Source organism: Berghia stephanieae, chromosome 4 (genome assembly GCF_034508935.2).
Source record: "Berghia stephanieae isolate SIO BIC M18660-M18661 chromosome 4, UCSD_Bste_1.3, whole genome shotgun sequence".
Lineage (NCBI taxonomy): Eukaryota > Metazoa > Mollusca > Gastropoda > Nudibranchia > Aeolidiidae > Berghia > Berghia stephanieae.
The window spans coordinates 94,603,902-94,623,506 of NC_088363.1; the positions used below are offsets into that span (position 1 = coordinate 94,603,902).

General features: G+C 34.8%; 1 protein-coding gene across 1 annotated transcript; it reads left to right on the forward strand.

The window, feature by feature from the left end:
* Positions 1-2,209: 2,209 nt before the first annotated feature.
* On the forward strand, positions 2,210-18,311 carry LOC144971601 (uncharacterized). The gene is made up of 5 exons (XM_078912673.1): positions 2,210-2,310; positions 3,030-3,204; positions 11,928-12,009; positions 16,271-16,396; positions 18,068-18,311. Exons 1-5 carry the CDS (start codon positions 2,283-2,285, stop codon positions 18,281-18,283), a joined length of 627 nt encoding a protein of 208 aa, XP_078768799.1. The 5' UTR covers positions 2,210-2,282; the 3' UTR covers positions 18,284-18,311.
* The last annotated feature ends 1,294 nt before the right edge of the window (positions 18,312-19,605 follow it).

Below are 19,605 nucleotides of genomic sequence, written 5' to 3' on the forward strand. Positions count from 1 at the left end.
AAGTGGTATGCGCTCCATTTTAGAAGATCTCAACTCGACATTTTATTTTTTAAAAAGAGGTATTGGTATGTACTGCCATTTTGAATTATCCATCATCATCACCATCATCATCATCATCATCACCATCATCATCACCATCATCATCATCATCATCATCATCATCATCATCATCATCATCATCATCATCATCATCATCGACAACAACAACAACAACATCCTTTCTATAATTAGTTCTGTTATTACAAAATATCACAAACAAAAAAGATCTGCCATTGCCTATAATACGGAATGTACACTGTCACACTGAGTCAAAGGGAGGCCACCATGTGTATAGATAATTTCGTGTATTGGTGATTGATATCGTGTTAATGACAATCTGTACCAGCACGATTCTTTTTTTTTTCTTGGTGTTCAGCATATTTTGCTAAATCGTAGTTATGTCTTTCTGTTATAAAACACAAGAAAATTGAGTTTACTAGTCGTGCAATAAATTGACAAAACGTAATTATTTGAAATAATATCGGTCTGAAAACTTTTATTTTCTATATCGATTGATAAATATAAACCACCTCCCCCCCCCCCCCCCCTCTTCGGCTTGTCAATACAAGAATTCCAATAATAATAATAATAATAATAATAATAATAATAATAATAATAATAATAATAATAATAATAATAATAATAATAATAATAACAATAATAATAATAATAATGAGTGAATTTATATAGCGCCTAGATCCACAATGTGCTCAGAGGCGCTTTACAATGCAAATAAAACACAACAATAAATCGATAATTTAAACATAAAATCTATCATATTGGAATAGCATTAATCAATTTGTAATTTAATTACCACGCACTGTGCTACAAGATGAAAATTTAGGAAGCGTCAGGTATGAGACTCTTTATCAGAATGGGGGCCATCTTAATAAATCTGTGGGTTAATGGAGTTACCGTTTCCTGGACAAAACAAAAAAGGCGTTATGTCATTGAACTGTTGCTATGTCGTCGTGGTATTAGGTTGAAATGTCAAGTTTTAATTACTGAACTACCGTACTTTGGAAAAACTCGTATTAAAAAAATTTGGCCAGAAAACTCTTCCTTCAAATTTAGATCGATTTATATGACCCTCATCTTGGCAAAAACTCTCAAATCTGGGACTTCGAAAGTTCCAGGTTTGAGAGTTTTTGCCAAGATGAAGGTCATATAAATCGATCGATATTTGCAGAAAGAGTTTTCTGGCCAAATTTTAAAATACGAGTTTTTCCCAAGTACGACACGTATGTGGTTTGTTATGTGGGGGAAAATAGGCGTTGTATATTTGTACAGGTAATAATGTTTAACCTTGGAATAAGTACAACTGTTCTAAAGATTATAGGATTAAGGACGGGAGTCACGCCAACGATTTTGGTGCTAGCCCGCTGCATAGTCCAGTGAGGAAGGCAATTGGTTTGAGTCTCATCATGTAAACTCTTTGCTCTAATCGAAACGGACTTACATTCATGTCATTTGAAATATGTTACCCACAGCGCCTTTCGGTATTATGCCAGAAGTAAGGAGGTGAAAAAAAAATGGAGGTTAAAGTCAAACAGGTCAAAGTGAGGAAACCAAAATAATATGTTGAAGTTTAGGGGGAAAAAGTCCACTCTTCTCTCTGAAGACAGTTATTGTTACTTTCACTCATTTTTCTAAAGTCAAATTTATTTCAAAATGTTAATCAACAGGGTTTTCTATCAATCGGTCCCAATTGAATGGGATTGACAAGTTATTCAAATGTGCACGAACGTTCATGTCACCATGGACGGGCTCCAGCATTATCTATCTGTCGTCTAGTCAAGTTGGTTGAATAGGATTACCTGTATTGTGGACACAGTGTTTTAGTGATTAGAATGTCCGTTCTATTTAGTGAATAGCACATATTACCGGATTAAGTCCCATGATCAGTGACTGAATACAAATGACAGGGGGCATCAATACATCGGCGACTGGTATCTGAATGGTATGGATATTGTTATCCATGAGTTATGTGATTTGAGAGTTTCGTGGCCAATTGAAATGATCTTCTTAATATTAGTTGCTTTATAATTGTGTTCAGTTTGCTTTATCCCACACAATTAATACATTCTCTTCATTAAAAAGTGTAGGTGGGTATGAGATATATATATATATATATATACATATATGTATATATATAAGAAGGTTTTATAAACACTGTCTATGTTTTCCTGTGCTCGTGTTGATTTTACTTGTTAGTAACAGGTGTCAATTTATTCGACGTCATAATGGAAATATTAATTATATTCGCATCAGGTAAGGAAATTGTGAAAAATGATAAAAATGGAGAGCAGACACTGACGCAAGAAAAAAAATAATCTAAAAGGTTGTGTGTGTGTGTGTGTGTGTGTGTGTGTGTGTGTGTGTGTGTATGTGTGTGTGTACCTGGCTGGGAACAGCGTTGTCTCTTCCAAAAACAAATGTAATAGCACCTAGCGTTTCGTCCAACATGTTGAGTGTTGCTGTTGGCTTCGTAAAACACTTAGAGCATATTTTTTCTCTCTATGAGAACGCACGTTCTTTTAAAAAAATACATCTGACTAGTCCCATGTCCAATTTTTATTTGTGACTCCGCCGGTTATAATATGACATCGATCAAATCTTAGACAAATAAAATAGTTCTGATTACATCGTCATAGACTGTCCTATCCAAGGGTAGCAGGTAATCAAGTTAATGCTACAAACACCATCATAAAAATCCTGCTACGTTGGCTATGTTGATAGTCTGAAGGACTCATTTTCTTTTTGAACAAACCGTTGAGAAGCGCTAACATTCTCTTACGCTCTTAGCAACTGGATAGAGGTGGTGGTGCAGCGTTGTGGTCTTGTGGTGTGACACTTACATTCGGACCAGCAGGGGCCTGTATGGCGCACAATCGAGTCCTTGGAAAAGGCACTTTACGGTGGCTAAAATTCTCTCACACTCTTAAAACAGCAACAATTTCAATATCAACATTATTTTTATTCAACTTCAGCAATCCTTGCCCTATCCCACACGACGGCCGGTCAATTCTGTGGTCCACAGTTTCAGGACATTCCCAACCCGGCCTCAGATTCCTGTGCCGCATTCTTCAGATGTTACCAATCTAGGCGATATTCTCTCAGGTGTGCTGCAGGGCAGGCATTTGATTTCACCGAGGCTAGATGCAGGTTAGTGCTATTACTACTATCAGTGAATGTACATTTATGACCCTTCGCCTCAAAACGGTATTAAGTCGGGATGGTTAAGATGTTGAAAATTGAATTTATAGCCATAAATATCAGTTTTGTGTTGAGTTTGTATGTTTTATTGAGGTGAATGGATACCATATGTTATGGTGCTAATGCCAACAATTATATTTTTGACCAGTTTAACATTAAATTCGGCTTTTAAGCATCTGGCTCTTTCCGACATAATACCGTTTTGAGACGGTGGGTCACATTTTACGTTCTCTGCTACTATATGATTTAGGGGCATTTCAATAGGCGAGTGGTAAGAGACTGTCTGCATTTTGTTTTCTTTCTTTGTATACAGGGTTTGTTTGTTGTTTTTGTTGTTTTTTGTTGTTGGTGGTGGTTTTTTGGGGTTTTTTTTTAAATGCTGAAAATGGCTTAAACCAGAGACTTCAATTCTTTGAATGGTATAATTTCAGAGAAGCTTTTTTTTTACATTTGTGACTCACCATGTCAAACTGATGTTAAGTCGGAATGATTCAGAGAAAGATAATTAACGTTGAAGTCAGAATAATCAGAGGTACATTTAAGTTATACTCAAGGACAGGATTGACATGTGGGTTGGATGACGATTTCAAGGAAAACTACTATAGCTAGGGGAATTAGGGACACAAAACCCCCGAATTGTGCAAATTAGTGATGAAAGCATGAATTTTTTATGAAAAAAAGTTCGTGCTCTAAGGTTTAAATTGTGATATAGAACCACTTTCTCATCACTCCAAGAGCTAAGATATCAGCAATTTAAATCGTGTAAAAATTCACGGTGGTGATGAAACTTGCCGCCTTCACAACGACATTTTTGCTTTGGTGTCAAAAGGTCACAGACTACGTCATCGGTACCGAGTACACGTGTACACTGTTGCTTAAATCGAAATTGGAAGTATAACTTATCATTTATTCATAACATACAACTTATCAAATTCATTCATTTACCAAGAGAGTAACATAATTTTAAAAAGTATTTGTTTTTAATCCAAAAGTATACCAATTTGGTTATTTCAAATTTTACCGGCATTGGAATGCGGAACATGAGATTGTGAAATCGAAGAAATCAAAGTTTTGATGGTCGAATACGAATACGAAAATTTTTTATTTTTTTTCCCCCTCTCATATCTTTTGTATAGTCCGATAGCTTTCAAAGAGTATAATCTTTATTTTCTTAATGTCTTATTAAATTAGAATTATTTGAAAATAATAGACTCCCGCTCATATGAAGATATCTATAAACAATGCATCGCATTCTGCGGTTGCTAGTTGTGTCGACTGCTTTCGGGTCGGCGAGGTCACGAAACGGTGTCTTCTTGAACTCTGTCGCCTTTTACCCACCTCATATAGAGCAGTATACTTAGGTGCCCCAAACGTAAACAAAGGTCTAGAAGCACATGGCAAACCACATGTTCCTGTCTTGACAGCTCAAGTTCCAATGTAAATTATAGAAAAAAATAACCTTTAAAATTTGGCTGTTAGGTGGCAAAAGAAACACATATTCATAAATACTCGATCATGCATCAAATAATGTCTAGATATGGATATTTTATGGAACAAAAGGTAAAATTTTCTAAAATTTATCAAAAGTTACAGTCTATCTATTTTTAGACCAGAGCAAATTATTGCGCTGGTGTGAACAAAACGAGAATTATTCGGAGCCTGATTTTCATAATAATTTAGCCTTATATTATTATTTCTGCAACTGTTAGATTTTATGTAAACATATTTTCAATACTGAAAGTGTATTGCCTACAACTCAAACTACAAAATTGGGAGACCTATATTGTGCGTAAATTATTCCGGTCCCTAACGGAAATCACTAGCAACTTGTTATTGTTTACGTTTGGGGCACCTAATTATACTGCTCTATAATAATAATAATAATAATAATAATAATAATAATAATAATAATAATAATAATAATAATAATAATAATAATAATAATAATAATAATAATAATAATCATCATCATCATCATCATCATCATCATCATCGTCATCAGCATTAGCAGCATACCGAACACCTAGATATCGCTTAAGCATCAATGTTTATGTGTCACACTAATTCAACACAGTTATGTTATTATTGTGGTTTGCGTAATAATATGGTTCAAATCAAATATCAGGTTGAAAATGTCCGTATCATCATCTTCTTTAACATGACCGTCATGAACCGCCTCAACCCCATCACCAACAATCTCGTGATCAAGTCACTTAACCCATTAAATCATGGCGTTGACAATGTACTAAATCTTGTACTAACTACTAAAAATAATATAATGGCAAAGTGCAGTATTGAGGTGGATTGGTCAAAATGATTAATTTGTCGAGAGGTAAAAAAAAAAAATTAGAATGCCCAGCTCTGTCAAAGCGTAAATATTGTGGCCAATGGTACGTGACTTTTGTAGCGTCGCGTTCTACCAGCTATGGTGTTAAGACTTTTAACGGATTAGCAAATGATAGTGGCAAGCTAGATTTGTCTGTTGAAGACCGATCTGAGGATACACTGGAGGTCCTGAAGCAAAACGATACCAAATGGCACAAATTCTGTCGCTCTTGATATACGGCCACAAAAAATCAGAAGGCTCGCTGTGAAAAATGAGAAATCACAAGAAAACTTGTCAAATTGTCCCGATCTAGACAATCTCTCATCATCCCATTGTCCAAGGAGGCAGAATATGCGTTTTCCCTCAGATGCCGTTATCACAAGAAATAGGACACATTGTATGCTTTGCAACAATAAGATGAAGCTTCCCTCCATTCAATAATGACAAAAGACTTGAACGAAAATATCCGCGTGCTGCTGAAATTATAAACGATGTCAAGATTCTCTCCATGTTCTCAAATAGCGATTTGATTGCGCAAGGAGTTCATTATCAGAAGATTTGTCATGTCCGTTTTATGAACATCAAAAAATGCTGAATATTACCAAAACAAACAAAGTTCTATTTTTGCTGTTGCTGAAATTGTTTCTTCTTCTTCCTCTTCCTCTTCAAGCTGAAACTTCCTAGTGGAAGGCTCAGCAGCAGCTTACCCAATTGTTTTACTGGGAGTTATCCAAATTGTTACTAAGTCGTGTAGTTGAGGGCAGAAACGAGTGAAGATGGTAGTCCACTCTAGATTGTGGCAACATAAATTTGCCAGGTTTCCTCTTGTTCTGTTGGAGGCCATGTAATGACACCTGACCTGGTTTTTCTGACCTTTGTAAAATACATTTAGTTTATTCTTCTCTCTCCTTTCCTTCAATGGTTCCAAATGGGGTGTTATATATGGCTTTGATTTGTTTGAGGATTTTGTTGAACGAATTTTATAGCTTTTTTAAAAATTGATTCTATTTACCAAATTTCGGATGTGTGATCGGGATCTTATACCTTACCGCTTTACTCGAGTGTTGGTCTAACATAAACTTTATAGCATATCCCTTTTATGGTTACCTTGTAGCCGAAGAGGTTTCTTCTCAAGAATCCCAGAGTGGAGTTTGCCTTCCTGTGTATGTTTGCAATGTGGTCTTTCCAGGTCAGGCGATTGTTTATCGTTACTCCGAGATACCTTGCTAGTGTGTTGTGTTGTGTATTATCTTTTATTTGTTGGTAATTTTCTGGAACCAAGGTCCCGATGGAGAATTTCAGAATCTTTCTTATGCCTTATTGGTCTGTACAAAAGGCTGTCATCCGGAAATAGTCTCAGTTGAGTTCCTAGCGACAATCTTTAAGGCACAAGAGGGGACCCAGTACGGTACCCAGGGACACACCTGTAGTACTGGAGCTGAGTCATACATTGCTCTTTCAGTTGTTTACGATTAGTGAGAAAATCCATTATCCAGTCGTGTGTGTTACTCATGATTCCATATCTCCACAGTTTAATAGCCAAAGTATGGTAATTGACTTTATCAAATGATTTACTAAAGTCTAATAAAATAGCATCTGTTTGGAGTTGTTTTATTCATGTTTTCTGTTAGGTTGTTGCAAGTTGTTATTCGTTGTGTTTCACAAAAGCGCTCCTTTTTGGAGCCATGCTATATATAAAACATTCAAGTATAGAACAGAGCAGAGAGAGAGAGAGAGAGAGAGAGAGAGAGAGAGAGAGAGAGAGAGAGAGAGAGAGAGAGAGAGAGAGAGAGAGAGAGAGAGAGAGAGAGAGAGAGAGTCCATAAATTGCCAGAATTAATCAAGATGTATAGCAAAGAATGCTGTGAATGAGGTTCCACCCAGTCGTATGTTCACCCAATCAGGTTCAGAGACAGACTCCAGCCGGTCCTACCAGGCCTCGACAGCTAACCTCAGGAAAGGAAACATTTTTAGCCTTCAATAAGACAACATATGGTTTTCTTTAACATACTGCCATGGAAAAAGCTGACAACGAGGCGTTGGCTTATCTTGCGCCGTTATACTAATTCAAAGAGATCAGGATAAATTAGAAAAGGCTGCTGTTGACTGTTGAATTCTCTCAAGACTCCCAAGAAAAATGTGTTCCACAGTCATTTGTCTAATAAATATGATGTTTGTTGGATTCTAATCATCTAAAAATGTGAATATACGTCACCAAGAAAGTCTTTCGTTTTCGAAATTAATAGTTACCAACATCACCAAAATCACTACCACTATCACCACCACCACCTCATCACCACCATACTCATCATCATCATCATCATCATCATCATCATCATCATCATCATCATCATCGTCATCATCATCATCATCGTCGTCATCATCATCATCATCATCATCCCCGCCACCATTATCAATACTACTATCTCCATAATCACCTCATCATCATCATCATCATCATCATCACTACCACTACCATCACCACCACCACAACATCATCATCAACATCATCCTGATCATCATCATCATCATCATCATCATCATCATCATCATCCCTACCAAGATCACCACCACCACCACCTCATCAACATCATCACCATAATCACTACTATTATCACCACAATCACCTCATCATCATCATCATTATCACCAACATCACTTCCACCATCATCTTCACCACGATGACGACCAACACAACACAAGTAAAACTAATACAAGCACCATCTCCTCCTCTCCCACCACCCCCTTCCAGTCCTCATAATAAAGCTATACTACCGGCCCATACGGTCCTATATCACTTATAGGCACATTTTTAACAATGATAATTATCTAAGCCAAAATAACCAACCGCTTACACGGGCTAAAAATAATATATTTTTAAAGCGCCGAATTGTCAACAAATATTTCATGGATTACGCCCCTTTGTTTTAATATAGCTCATATAGGCGGATTTTCATCCCCCTATTTTACACTGTTAGAGGAATTTCTCAATGTGGTTCTATATCAACATCGATTAATAGTGGTCTCAAGTTACTTTGTACCAAATTTGGTGCTTTCATCACTAATTTGCACAATTTTACCCTAATTCCCCTAGCTACTAGCTACTTTTCTGCCATGGTACAATTTCCTTGAATGCGCAATAATTGATTCTGTTCTTATAATTTTGGTACTTTATAATAAATTGGTTAATTGGCGACCATACGTTTTAAATAATATTTCTTATGTCTTGAATGATATGAAAATATACAAAAAGTAGTGAACTATCAACAATTTTACAGTAAAGTATGAACTATTTTTATGACGCCCTCTTACAAACTGAGTGATTGGGTTTGTTGTAATTTTTAAAAATCGAAAGTACGAATCTGCTTTCAACACTGGCACTGGGTCTAAAAAAAAAAAGAATCTGGTTTCAATTCCTTTTAATAACTATGGCTAATTTATCGAACCAGAATCTTTGAAAAGTGGTAAGTACCAATGATAATTGCATAATAATAATTATTTAAGAAATGTTTAGAATTAGCATCTGGCTGTAGAGTTCCTGCAGACGATAGTCTATAGTCTAGATAGTTGGACCCATCGTCGTGCTTGCTCTGTCGAGTCGCACAGATTGACTCCGACATCCTGATTCGGATTACTGTTTCTTATTTTATTATGGTCTGTGGCTTTATATTTATATCTCCTTTTCTATATAGTTAACTGATAAATATCGACTTTATTGTATAAGTCTAGAGGGTCCTTTTCTCGTCACGTCAACTTCACAACTTGAACTGCACTTTTTAGAAGAATTTTTTCAAAATAATCGGTATTAATTTAGCTTAGAAAAATAAAGGGGAGTGAAACATTTATAGAGTGAAAAAATTATCGCTCTATCTCAACAAGTTAAAAAGTTATGACCTTTTATGTGGTGAAAAATCTCTCGAGAAGTCGAGTGACCAAATCAGCAACCCAATGGATAATCAAGTATAATTCAGAAACGGCTTCAGATGCAACTATGAAATTTTTACATGTGGTAATTCAACATCTCTGTAATACATTACAAATAGAAAAATAATTATTTATTGAGAGAGAAAGGTATAGTTTAGAGCTGAAACAGCTGAAATCAAGGAAAAATAGATCACGACATGCAAATGAATGACCTATTGGAATTTTGGAAAAGTCAACAATAAAATATTTATTCACATGAAGATAGACCAAATACACCACTGAATCGGCGTCATTTATTTGTTTACTTTGAACTTTTCAAAATGAAAATAGACCTCATAAAAGCAAAGATATGGACTGATAAATGTTTGAGGTGGTGTATTAGTGTTTAAAAATATTGAAAATATGTGATTTTAAAAACTTCCGCTCCCCCGTTCCCCTAAATTGAACAGTCGTCCGTCAAAGAATGAAAAACGTCAAAATCAAAACAGTGAAAATCGATCGGAAAAAAAAAGAAAGAGAATCGTAACTTATAAAATGAATGCATGGACATGAAAACGCCAATTAATTGAATAATTTAAAACAAAAATAACTTACATTGATTACATATATTGTAAGAAATACAGTTGTAAAGTTTTGATGTGGATTGACGAATTATCAGTTAAAAAAAAGGCGCAGCAGACGACAGGAAGTGAATCAAGATAAGAAAGTGGCAACTTCTGCAAACAATCGAGGACAAGTTCTGTTTTTTTGGGGAGCTATAACTTTTGAGTGCAACTATATTTTGCTCTGAAATTTTTAGAGAAGCTACTTAAATATATATCTCAGAAGGACGTTTTTTTTTTATTAAGAAGGACCATCTCTGGTTTAACAATTATAAACGTTTAAACACATATAATCTCTGTTCACAAAGATTTCTCAAAATAACGATATAGGAAGATAATAATATTAGCATATTTGAATGTAGAATTTTATGCCCTTACCAATGATATATAGTACTTGCCATTTCATTTCACTGAGAAAGAAGAATTCATATTTTTTAAACATTCCTAAATTTTTTCCCCTCAAAAATGGAAACAGAAACCCTCCCCTCTTTTCAACTCGCGAGGGCTACTTCTTGCAAGTGCCTAGTTAGTGGGTCTGATATTACCATTATGATGGAACTTGGACTCTGAATATATAGTTATGCCCATTACATGGATCTGGTGTTGCTGATATGATTGTCAATCGTATGGGACTAGTACTCTGAATATATAGTTTTTCCTCATTGATCTGAGATGTTACAGTTACACTCACTCAACTCACTCACTCTAATTAAAAATTATCTCTGTGACTATGGGAGGGAATTATGGATCTGATGCTACTCCATTGACTGAAAGAAATGAACTAGCAGCCTGAATATATAGTTTTGTCTCAATGATCTGAGATGTAACTCTATTAATTAACTCTTGACTACATGGAAGGGAACTATGGATCTGATTCTGATGCTACTCATTGACTGTAAGGAATGAACTAATCAGATTTTTTATGAATGAGAACGGCGCATGTTTTTCTAGTTTTTCTCTATTAAAAGTTGTAAAACTTTGTGTCAACCTCCGAATCAATTTCTCTTAACTGAATAAAGATTGTGGCCCGTATTGTGATGCCATATATCACAAAAAGGGGTCTTCTTTACGACGTATAAAAAAATACTATAAAACCACTGTCATAAAATTAGAGATTTTACACTGCTAAAAATGTAAACATTTTCGCAACACAAAATAAGAGATGAATTCATCGTTTTTCAAAATAATCTTGTGACACGGTAGTGGTTATGAGTTCACATCATACTATTTTTCGAATAAAAGCAACACACATTAACTGTTATATAGTAACAACTTATGTTGTTTGCATCCAATTTTGTAATTTATAGCTTTTTATTTACATCACGTTAGTATAGTTGTCCTTGGTTATACTATAAATTCATAATAATCTCCAGAGAGCATTTAACGGGAGCCAAATTTTGTAAATTAATCAATATGTTGCTGACTGAAACAATACATACTAAATTGAGACGAGTGGATACTTTTCTATTTGCAATGGATCTCTTCAGCCGTTTGATTTTGGTCAATGCAATTATCGTCCGCTTGTTTAAATGATACTTCCGCTTTATTTGTGATAAAAGCCTTCTTAAGTTGTTGCGACGTTTTATGCCAAAATGTAGACAAGTTGATATCATGATTATAGCGTTTATAAGGCATATTGCTGACTATGTTTTGTCATATATTTGTGAAGGAATCAATCAAAAACACATGCAACTAGAAATGTTACATACAAGATATCATCTTGGCCAAAAAATGTTTTACTTAAAATATCCATTGATTAAGATAAGGCCAACATGTGGAAAATTATTAAACCTATTTTCTTTTATAATTTATCAATTCAGACCGGCCAATCTTGTAGACTGTCCTCTACAGCTTCAGCGATTTCAAGCACCTGGCATTCCACATTATCTTCGATCAAACACGGTAGGTTTTACTTGACCCTTCAAACCTTCACAGGTAGAAGTGTGGTGGGGGTGGAGGTTCAACTAAAATGATTTGAACTTTATAATGCAACTGCTATGAAAATCTTTTTTTAAAAAGTGTGTTGTGAAGGCCGTTTTCTTGGATTTAGTTACATGATATAGCATTTATTCTTGGCTTTGGAGTATTAGTTGAGTCATTTTCATAGCGCCACGTAACAGTATGAGCTTGCGAGTTAGTGTTATTGTGTGATAAAAAGATAATGAATTTAATAAATCTGTAGCCATGTAAAAAATACCTTTATTCCTCCCTTTAAAGTAAGATTATTATACAATTTCTTAACCATTATATTGTAGAAAGCTTTACTTTGCAATGAATTCAAGTTCTTGTGATCGTTTTAGATCTTCTTCTAACTTCTGACAATCAAAACTCATAAGAAAACCCTGCACAATTGGAATTCCCCATTTCCCATTTCCCCTGTAAATACTGATATAATTGGGTATAAACAAACACATTTGATTTCTTTGTCACAAGACAGAAGACAGAAACTCATGAGAGTGAGAGAGGAAAATTACCCAGTCTAATATCCTCCACCTCACTGTGCATTTTAGCAGAAAATGTGGTACCTAGAAAGGTTTGACATTTTTCCAGACCATTTGGCATTTTCTATTAATGGGCATGATCTATATTAACTTTCCATGTGCTCGAGGTCATTGGTCACATTGCAAAATGTGCTCCAAGTGACCCACTTAGTGAAAAGTGTTCACATCTTTTGAAATATCTAACATCACGATTGGTCAATATGTTCAGCTTGACACACGTGTAAGTTTATAACTTTTGTAAGCAAATCTGCGTGTTTACATTTGTTAAGAAATCTCCAATCGTTGGACAGCAACAAATCATGTGATTGATGACCTGGTTGGACAAAAACACTAGTAAAGATCGCTCCCATTGTTTGACATTTATTAATATTTTTTTTTTGCTAAATTAATCTGGCATCCCTGCACATTGTCAACATGCTGTGCTGTTGAGAGCCAGTTTTTATTGTTATTGTTGATGATGTTGTTGTTGTTGCTGCTGCTATATTTCTTTGCTTTGGATTTTGACATCATTTTCGTAATGGTGGATTATCAATGAAAATTGAAGGTACAATTATTAGAAGCTCAGCTTTGAAACGTTCATGTAAATGTGTTTAGGTTGTGTGAGATTGCAAACGTTCATGTAAATGTGTTTAGGTTGTGTGAGATTGCAAACGTTCATGTAAATGTGTTTAGGTTGTGTGAGATTGCAAACGTTCATGTAAATGTGTTTAGGTTGTGTGAGATTGCAAACGTTCATGTAAATGTGTTTAGGTTGTGTGAGATTGCAAACGTTCATGTAAATGTGTTTAGGTTGTGTGAGATTGCAAACGTTCATGTAAATGTGTTTAGGTTGTGTGAGATTGCAAACGTTCATGTAAATGTGTTTAGGTTGTGTGAGATTGCAAACGTTCATGTAAATGTGTTTAGGTTGTGTGAGATTGCAAACGTTCATGTAAATGTGTTTAGGTTGTGTGAGATTGCAAACGTTCATGTAAATGTGTTTAGGTTGTGTGAGATTGCAAACGTTCATGTAAATGTGTTTAGGTTGTGTGAGATTGCAAACGTTCATGTAAATGTGTTTAGGTTGTGTGAGATTGCAAACGTTCATGTAAATGTGTTTAGGTTGTGTGAGATTGCAAACGTTCATGTAAATGTGTTTAGGTTGTGTGAGATTGCAAACGTTCATGTAAATGTGTTTAGGTTGTGTGAGATTGCAAACGTTCATGTAAATGTGTTTAGGTTGTGTGAGATTGCAAACGTTCATGTAAATGTGTTTAGGTTGTGTGAGATTGCAAACGTTCATGTAAATGTGTTTAGGTTGTGTGAGATTGCAAACGTTCATGTAAATGTGTTTAGGTTGTGTGAGATTGCAAACGTTCATGTAAATGTGTTTAGGTTGTGTGAGATTGCAAACGTTCATGTAAATGTGTTTAGGTTGTGTGAGATTGCAAACGTTCATGTAAATGTGTTTAGGTTGTGTGAGATTGCAAACGTTCATGTAAATGTGTTTAGGTTGTGTGAGATTGCAAACGTTCATGTAAATGTGTTTAGGTTGTGTGAGATTGCAAACGTTCATGTAAATGTGTTTAGGTTGTGTGAGATTGCAAACGTTCATGTAAATGTGTTTAGGTTGTGTGAGATTGCAAACGTTCATGTAAATGTGTTTAGGTTGTGTGAGATTGCAAACGTTCATGTAAATGTGTTTAGGTTGTGTGAGATTGCAAACGTTCATGTAAATGTGTTTAGGTTGTGTGAGATTGCAAACGTTCATGTAAATGTGTTTAGGTTGTGTGAGATTGCGGTTGTTGTTTTTTAGAAATTCCACATGTTTTAAGTTTACTTTTTCTTTTTCAATTCAATTTGATATAATAATAATAATAATAATAATAATAACAATAATAATAATAATAATAATAATAATAATAATATTAATAATAATAATAATAATAATAATAATAATAATAATAATATTATTATTATTATTATTAATTATTATATATTATTATTATTATTATTATTATTATTATTATTATTATTATTATAACAATTATAATTATAATTATAATAAATAATAAATGAATAAATAAATAAATAAATTAAATAATAATAATAATAATAATAATAATAATAATAATATTAATAATAATAAAAATGTGTTTTTATTGAAGATAAATCAGCTGCACTGAGCTATGAGGTAGAAGGTGAGTCATTGATTCGCCATTTCCTGGTTTTTCTATGTCTGTTTGAAAGGCAATTTGACCCAGAAAAGAAAGAAAAAAACCCTTGGTATTTGCTTTCGAAGTGACTATTCTCACCCCCCGGATGCTAGTCCAGTAGTCCACAATTGTTGTATGTTTAATCCAAAGGTTGTAATGCAGTAATTTGTTAAGTTTCTTGTCACAAGTTGCACAATTAAAAAAAAAAAATCAATCAAATCAAAATCGCAAAAAGCCGGCGACTTTTTTTTCAGTAATCCAATCGGCCAGGGGGGTGAGAATAGAGGCAGCCATTTGCTTTAGGTGTACATGTTTGATTTAATATCTTAAAAGTTTTCAACATAGCATTGCTTGAGAAACATCAAATTGTTTTAAAGCACAATATCATATTTAGCATATAAAAAATCCCATTAAGAATAAGGTATCAGTTATGAAGAATCTCTCAAACAAAAGTCATAGAAATTAGCCATACATTTGAGTTGATTAAAAAATCCAAAGAGAGATTAGATTTGTCCCTTCAAGGTTAAAATGCTTTATCGAATGTGGAGTTTAAGTGGGTTTTATAAACAAAACAACATCAACAAAAAAGATATGTTTGCAGGCAAAAAATGTCAGTGTCTGAAAATAGCCATTACAAAAAATCAACAACATTACTTTGCTTAAAAGTTGCTTAGACTAAGTTGCATTCCACTGATATGATTTCTCCTAGTATTTAGCTATAGCTGGGTAGTGCTGCTCTACACTTACAAAACGCAGCTTCTTATTTTGGCCAAAAAAATCTTACTTCAAATATCGCAAAAATGTTGGCGAAAAAGTCTCTGATCTGAAACTTCAAAGAGGGCCTCATGTTTGAGACTCATTGAAAAGTAACAACAATGTGACCCTAACCGAGCAACACTTAACATGTATACTGTATCACGGCAAGACACTAAATAACGCCTATTACATTTGTGTCGATAGAGACCACACAGTAACCAGTCAGGCATTTATTCTACACCTGAGTATGGTAAGGAATTGTGAGATATGAGTTTTTCCCCAAGACTTAACTTTGCAACCCCAAAACGAGACTCGAAAAGGGGACATAAATGCTTCAAGCCCAGCTTGACCACAAAGCCCAAGGTTGCTTTTTATTACGAAAGCCTAGTGTTTTTCAGGTCTGTTTACCGAACGCAAGTTATGCAGTTGATTTCATAATTTTGTAATTGAGATTAATTTTGTTTGCTTAAGAGTATTTCCATTACAAAAAACGAGACTATGACAATTTGAGGTGTCAGACTTAAATCAGATGCACACGTCTATTTTCCCAAATTAATCAAATGAATAAATATCTTTTTTTAAAAACAAAGAAAAAAATAATGAATGAATTAATTACAACTGAATAGATAAACAAACATCTCTGTGACGTCACTATCAATCATTAAATGTCAACAAAATACCTTAATTCATCTTTTTTACAATTGACACCAGGTCTCCTCGGATCCCAGGGTTGAAGTCCGTGTGATTCAAGTTGGAGATTCCAGAAACCCCAACAATCTCAGGTTTGTGGATGGAAATGGACAAAGGGTGCCAGTCACACGACAATTCAGGAACAGGGTAAGATCAAAGGATTTGGTCCATCCTTTCATCGCTTGCTTGACAAACTGTTGTAGGTTCTAATGCTGCGTCATCAAACTTCCAATCCTGGTTCTCGATTCTGTTCTCCTACAATGACGAATAAGACGAATAATAAATGCGTTTAGGGTCCTTGTGCAGATAGCCTTATCTGGTTAATTGGTCCATATTGCTTCACAGTTTCTCATGATGGTCTTTTTCTGAATGAGTTATTGTGTTTTGTTTATTAAATAAGTAAATAAATAAACAAAAATAGCACACACAATAAACAAAACACAATATCAAAGGAAACCAAAGTAAACAAAAAACAAACAAACACCCAAAAAATAGAATGTGAATTAATGAATATAATCCTAAAACGTGTTACTAAGAGAGACGCATTGATTAGATTATGAAAGAAGAAAAACATTTTTTTAGGGAAATAATGTGATTATTGGTCATTTCAAATTTATGGTTAAATCAAAAAGGAAACTTTCAACTTTCTGTAGAGATTAATTAAATTACATGTTATCGTAGAGAATTTATTTAAAACTCCATGACGTAACTCACATACAAAATTCACTCAAGAAATTTGCTTATGAATCTGACACATCACAGCATCCTAGTCATTTCACTGAGAGAAATGAAAAAGGTACCCAGAAATAGCTTAAACTTTATTCTATATACTGATGGGAAGTTAATTATTGTTCATTCGTTCAAATCTGAATGATAACATTTTGAATCATGATATAAGATCAGCACAGACTAGAACAGGGCGAGTAAGCTCCCTTGACCATCTGTTATGGACCATTGCAAGGTAAGGTTAATTGACCGTGAATAGATGGAATGCTGGATCTTGGATGCACGGTGCTGGTGTGGTCATATCAAAGGAAACCTAAGTGATATGAAGTATTGACGAGAACCAGTTGCCATGGAACGATTTCGTTAAGTCTCCATTAACTAAGAGTTGGGTTTTGTGTTGTTGTTTTTTTGCACTTCTATTATGTATCCTCGAGTCGTGTAGTGATTCTGTTGATGCCATGCGTTTAAGTCAATTACTCACAACATCCACCAATCGGATATAACGTACCAACACACAAAAGGGTGTTTAGCCTTGAAATTTTTACTCTGATTATTAAAGTTTAATGAGAACTAATAACCAAAATGTTGTCTAAAACAAAGAGCTGAGTGACGTCAATTTCGAAAGCTAAAATAGTAATTTGAATATTCGCAGCCTTTCACTATTCCATGTTAATCTCTTCAATCTTAGTATTTGCTTGGTAACTCCTCTTCGTCTTATGAGTATTTATTGTGCTTAACATAGTCCTTTAGAGACATTTGGACCACGGAGGACGCTAATCTATCACTGAGTACTTTCCGCCATATATAACAGACCCAGCTACCCAATCACTGCTGGGTGGACAGGGGTCAGGAAATAATCTCGACTGCACCCGGGGTCGATCTCTTTCCCTTTGATTGTGAAGCGAGTGCTCTACCAACTGAGCTATCGGGACCCCCAATGGTGCAAGATACTTGCATCCAATTTTTAAAAGTGATTCTATCAACTTACTTTTACTGTTGCTGAAATGATATGAAATGATTGTAAAACCTAAATACAAATTTCAAAATAACAACAATTTTACAACCATTTCATATATACCGATTCAATTCCAGCCTCAAGGTTTCAACAGCCAGATCCAGCCTCAAGCAGGACATAGCATGATCAGGTCTCACCCAGTCAACCCTTTCACCTCAAGGTCACCTCACGATTCACCAGTCTCAGGTCTGAATACTCCAAGTCAAGGTCAAGGACTTAGTCCAAATCAACCAGCCATAAATTTTGCTGCGAATCCGAGTCCAAACCCTAACCTAGCACTTCCTATCCAGTAACAAATAAATTTGATTTATACAATTTCAATCCCGATGCAACGTGAATGATTTTTTTCCAACAACTTTTTTTTTATTGTCATGTTCAAGAAGGCTGCGGCTATTCGGTCTCGAGTCTAAATAGTCTCCTGTGGCTATTCGGACTCCAGTCTTATGCATGCGCATGTGCAAGCAACGGGTTATTTGGACTCAATAGTCTTCCATGGCAGTATAGTTTTGTTTCTTAAAATATTTTTAAAAAAATATTGATAATTAAATAGAATTGATGCCAATCAAAACAACAACCATAGTAACTTTATTTAATTTGATAAGAAAGACAAAATCATTGATCCAAAGTAACAATGTCAGTTAAAGTAACGGTGGTCTAAAGGAAGAGCTTGTTCACAACACAACGCGACGTCCAAACAAAATAAATTTTTAAAAAATTAAAATACTCTAATAGTGTTAGACAGGCTACATTCCTTCTACAGTCTGGAGCCGAGGTTATGAGACTCATGAGTCATTTTCACATGAGCAAAACAGAATTTCTTCTGAAGTCTTCTTCAGTTTCTTTATCAGTTCTGCCCACTGCCGCACTGTGTTTCACTGCGCACGCACATTGGACTTTGAGTCCGAATAGCCACAGGAGACTATTCAGACTCGAGTCCGAATTGCCACTTCAGTTCAAGAATGCTCGAAATTGCGATTATTATTTGTGTCTACAACCAACGCTATATATTCTCCTTAACAACAATATTAAAACAAACCTAAAAATGCGATTGCTATCTGTCTTATAAATGATATGATGTGATTGCAGTGATAGTTTGTTAAAACTCAAGGTTGAAAAGCTTTGGGGTTGTGAAAATAACATTCCTCCTATCCTGTACATGAAACAAAGCACAAAATACATTTGAAAAAGATTGGATTTGAAATCTTAGATATGCGTTACCTACTTAATTTGCCGTAAGGAATTGTTTATTGATGCTATGCATTTAGGTAAATGACTCACCTATTATACCCACCAGATAAATTGCACCAACACACAAAACTATGTGGAACCGTTGACGTTTATAGTTTTTTCAAGGGACTTGAGTGAGAGCTTACAATTAATTGGTGGTCTAAAAACAATAATAAAGAGCGCAGAGTGACGTCAAGTTCATTTTTCTATAAAACTGGTTCTCAATGCAGACATAAACATATTCACCAAAATGAATAGGAACAGCATTGAGACCGGTCTTCAACTTGTATGGAATTACTGTTACTGCTCTCTTGGTGAAATGATGAGGATATTTTGAGGTTAGCGGAAAATTGAACCCCTCTTGTAAAAATCTATCATAGAAATTCGA

Coding starts and splice junctions, on each gene's coding strand:
- LOC144971601 (XM_078912673.1), top strand. CDS start 2,283: ATGGAAATATTAATTATATTCGCATCAG. Junction 2,311..3,029: donor ATTAATTATATTCGCATCAG/GTAAGGAAATTG, acceptor ATTCAACTTCAG/CAATCCTTGCCCTATCCCAC. Junction 12,010..16,270: donor ATTATCTTCGATCAAACACG/GTAGGTTTTACT, acceptor AATTGACACCAG/GTCTCCTCGGATCCCAGGGT.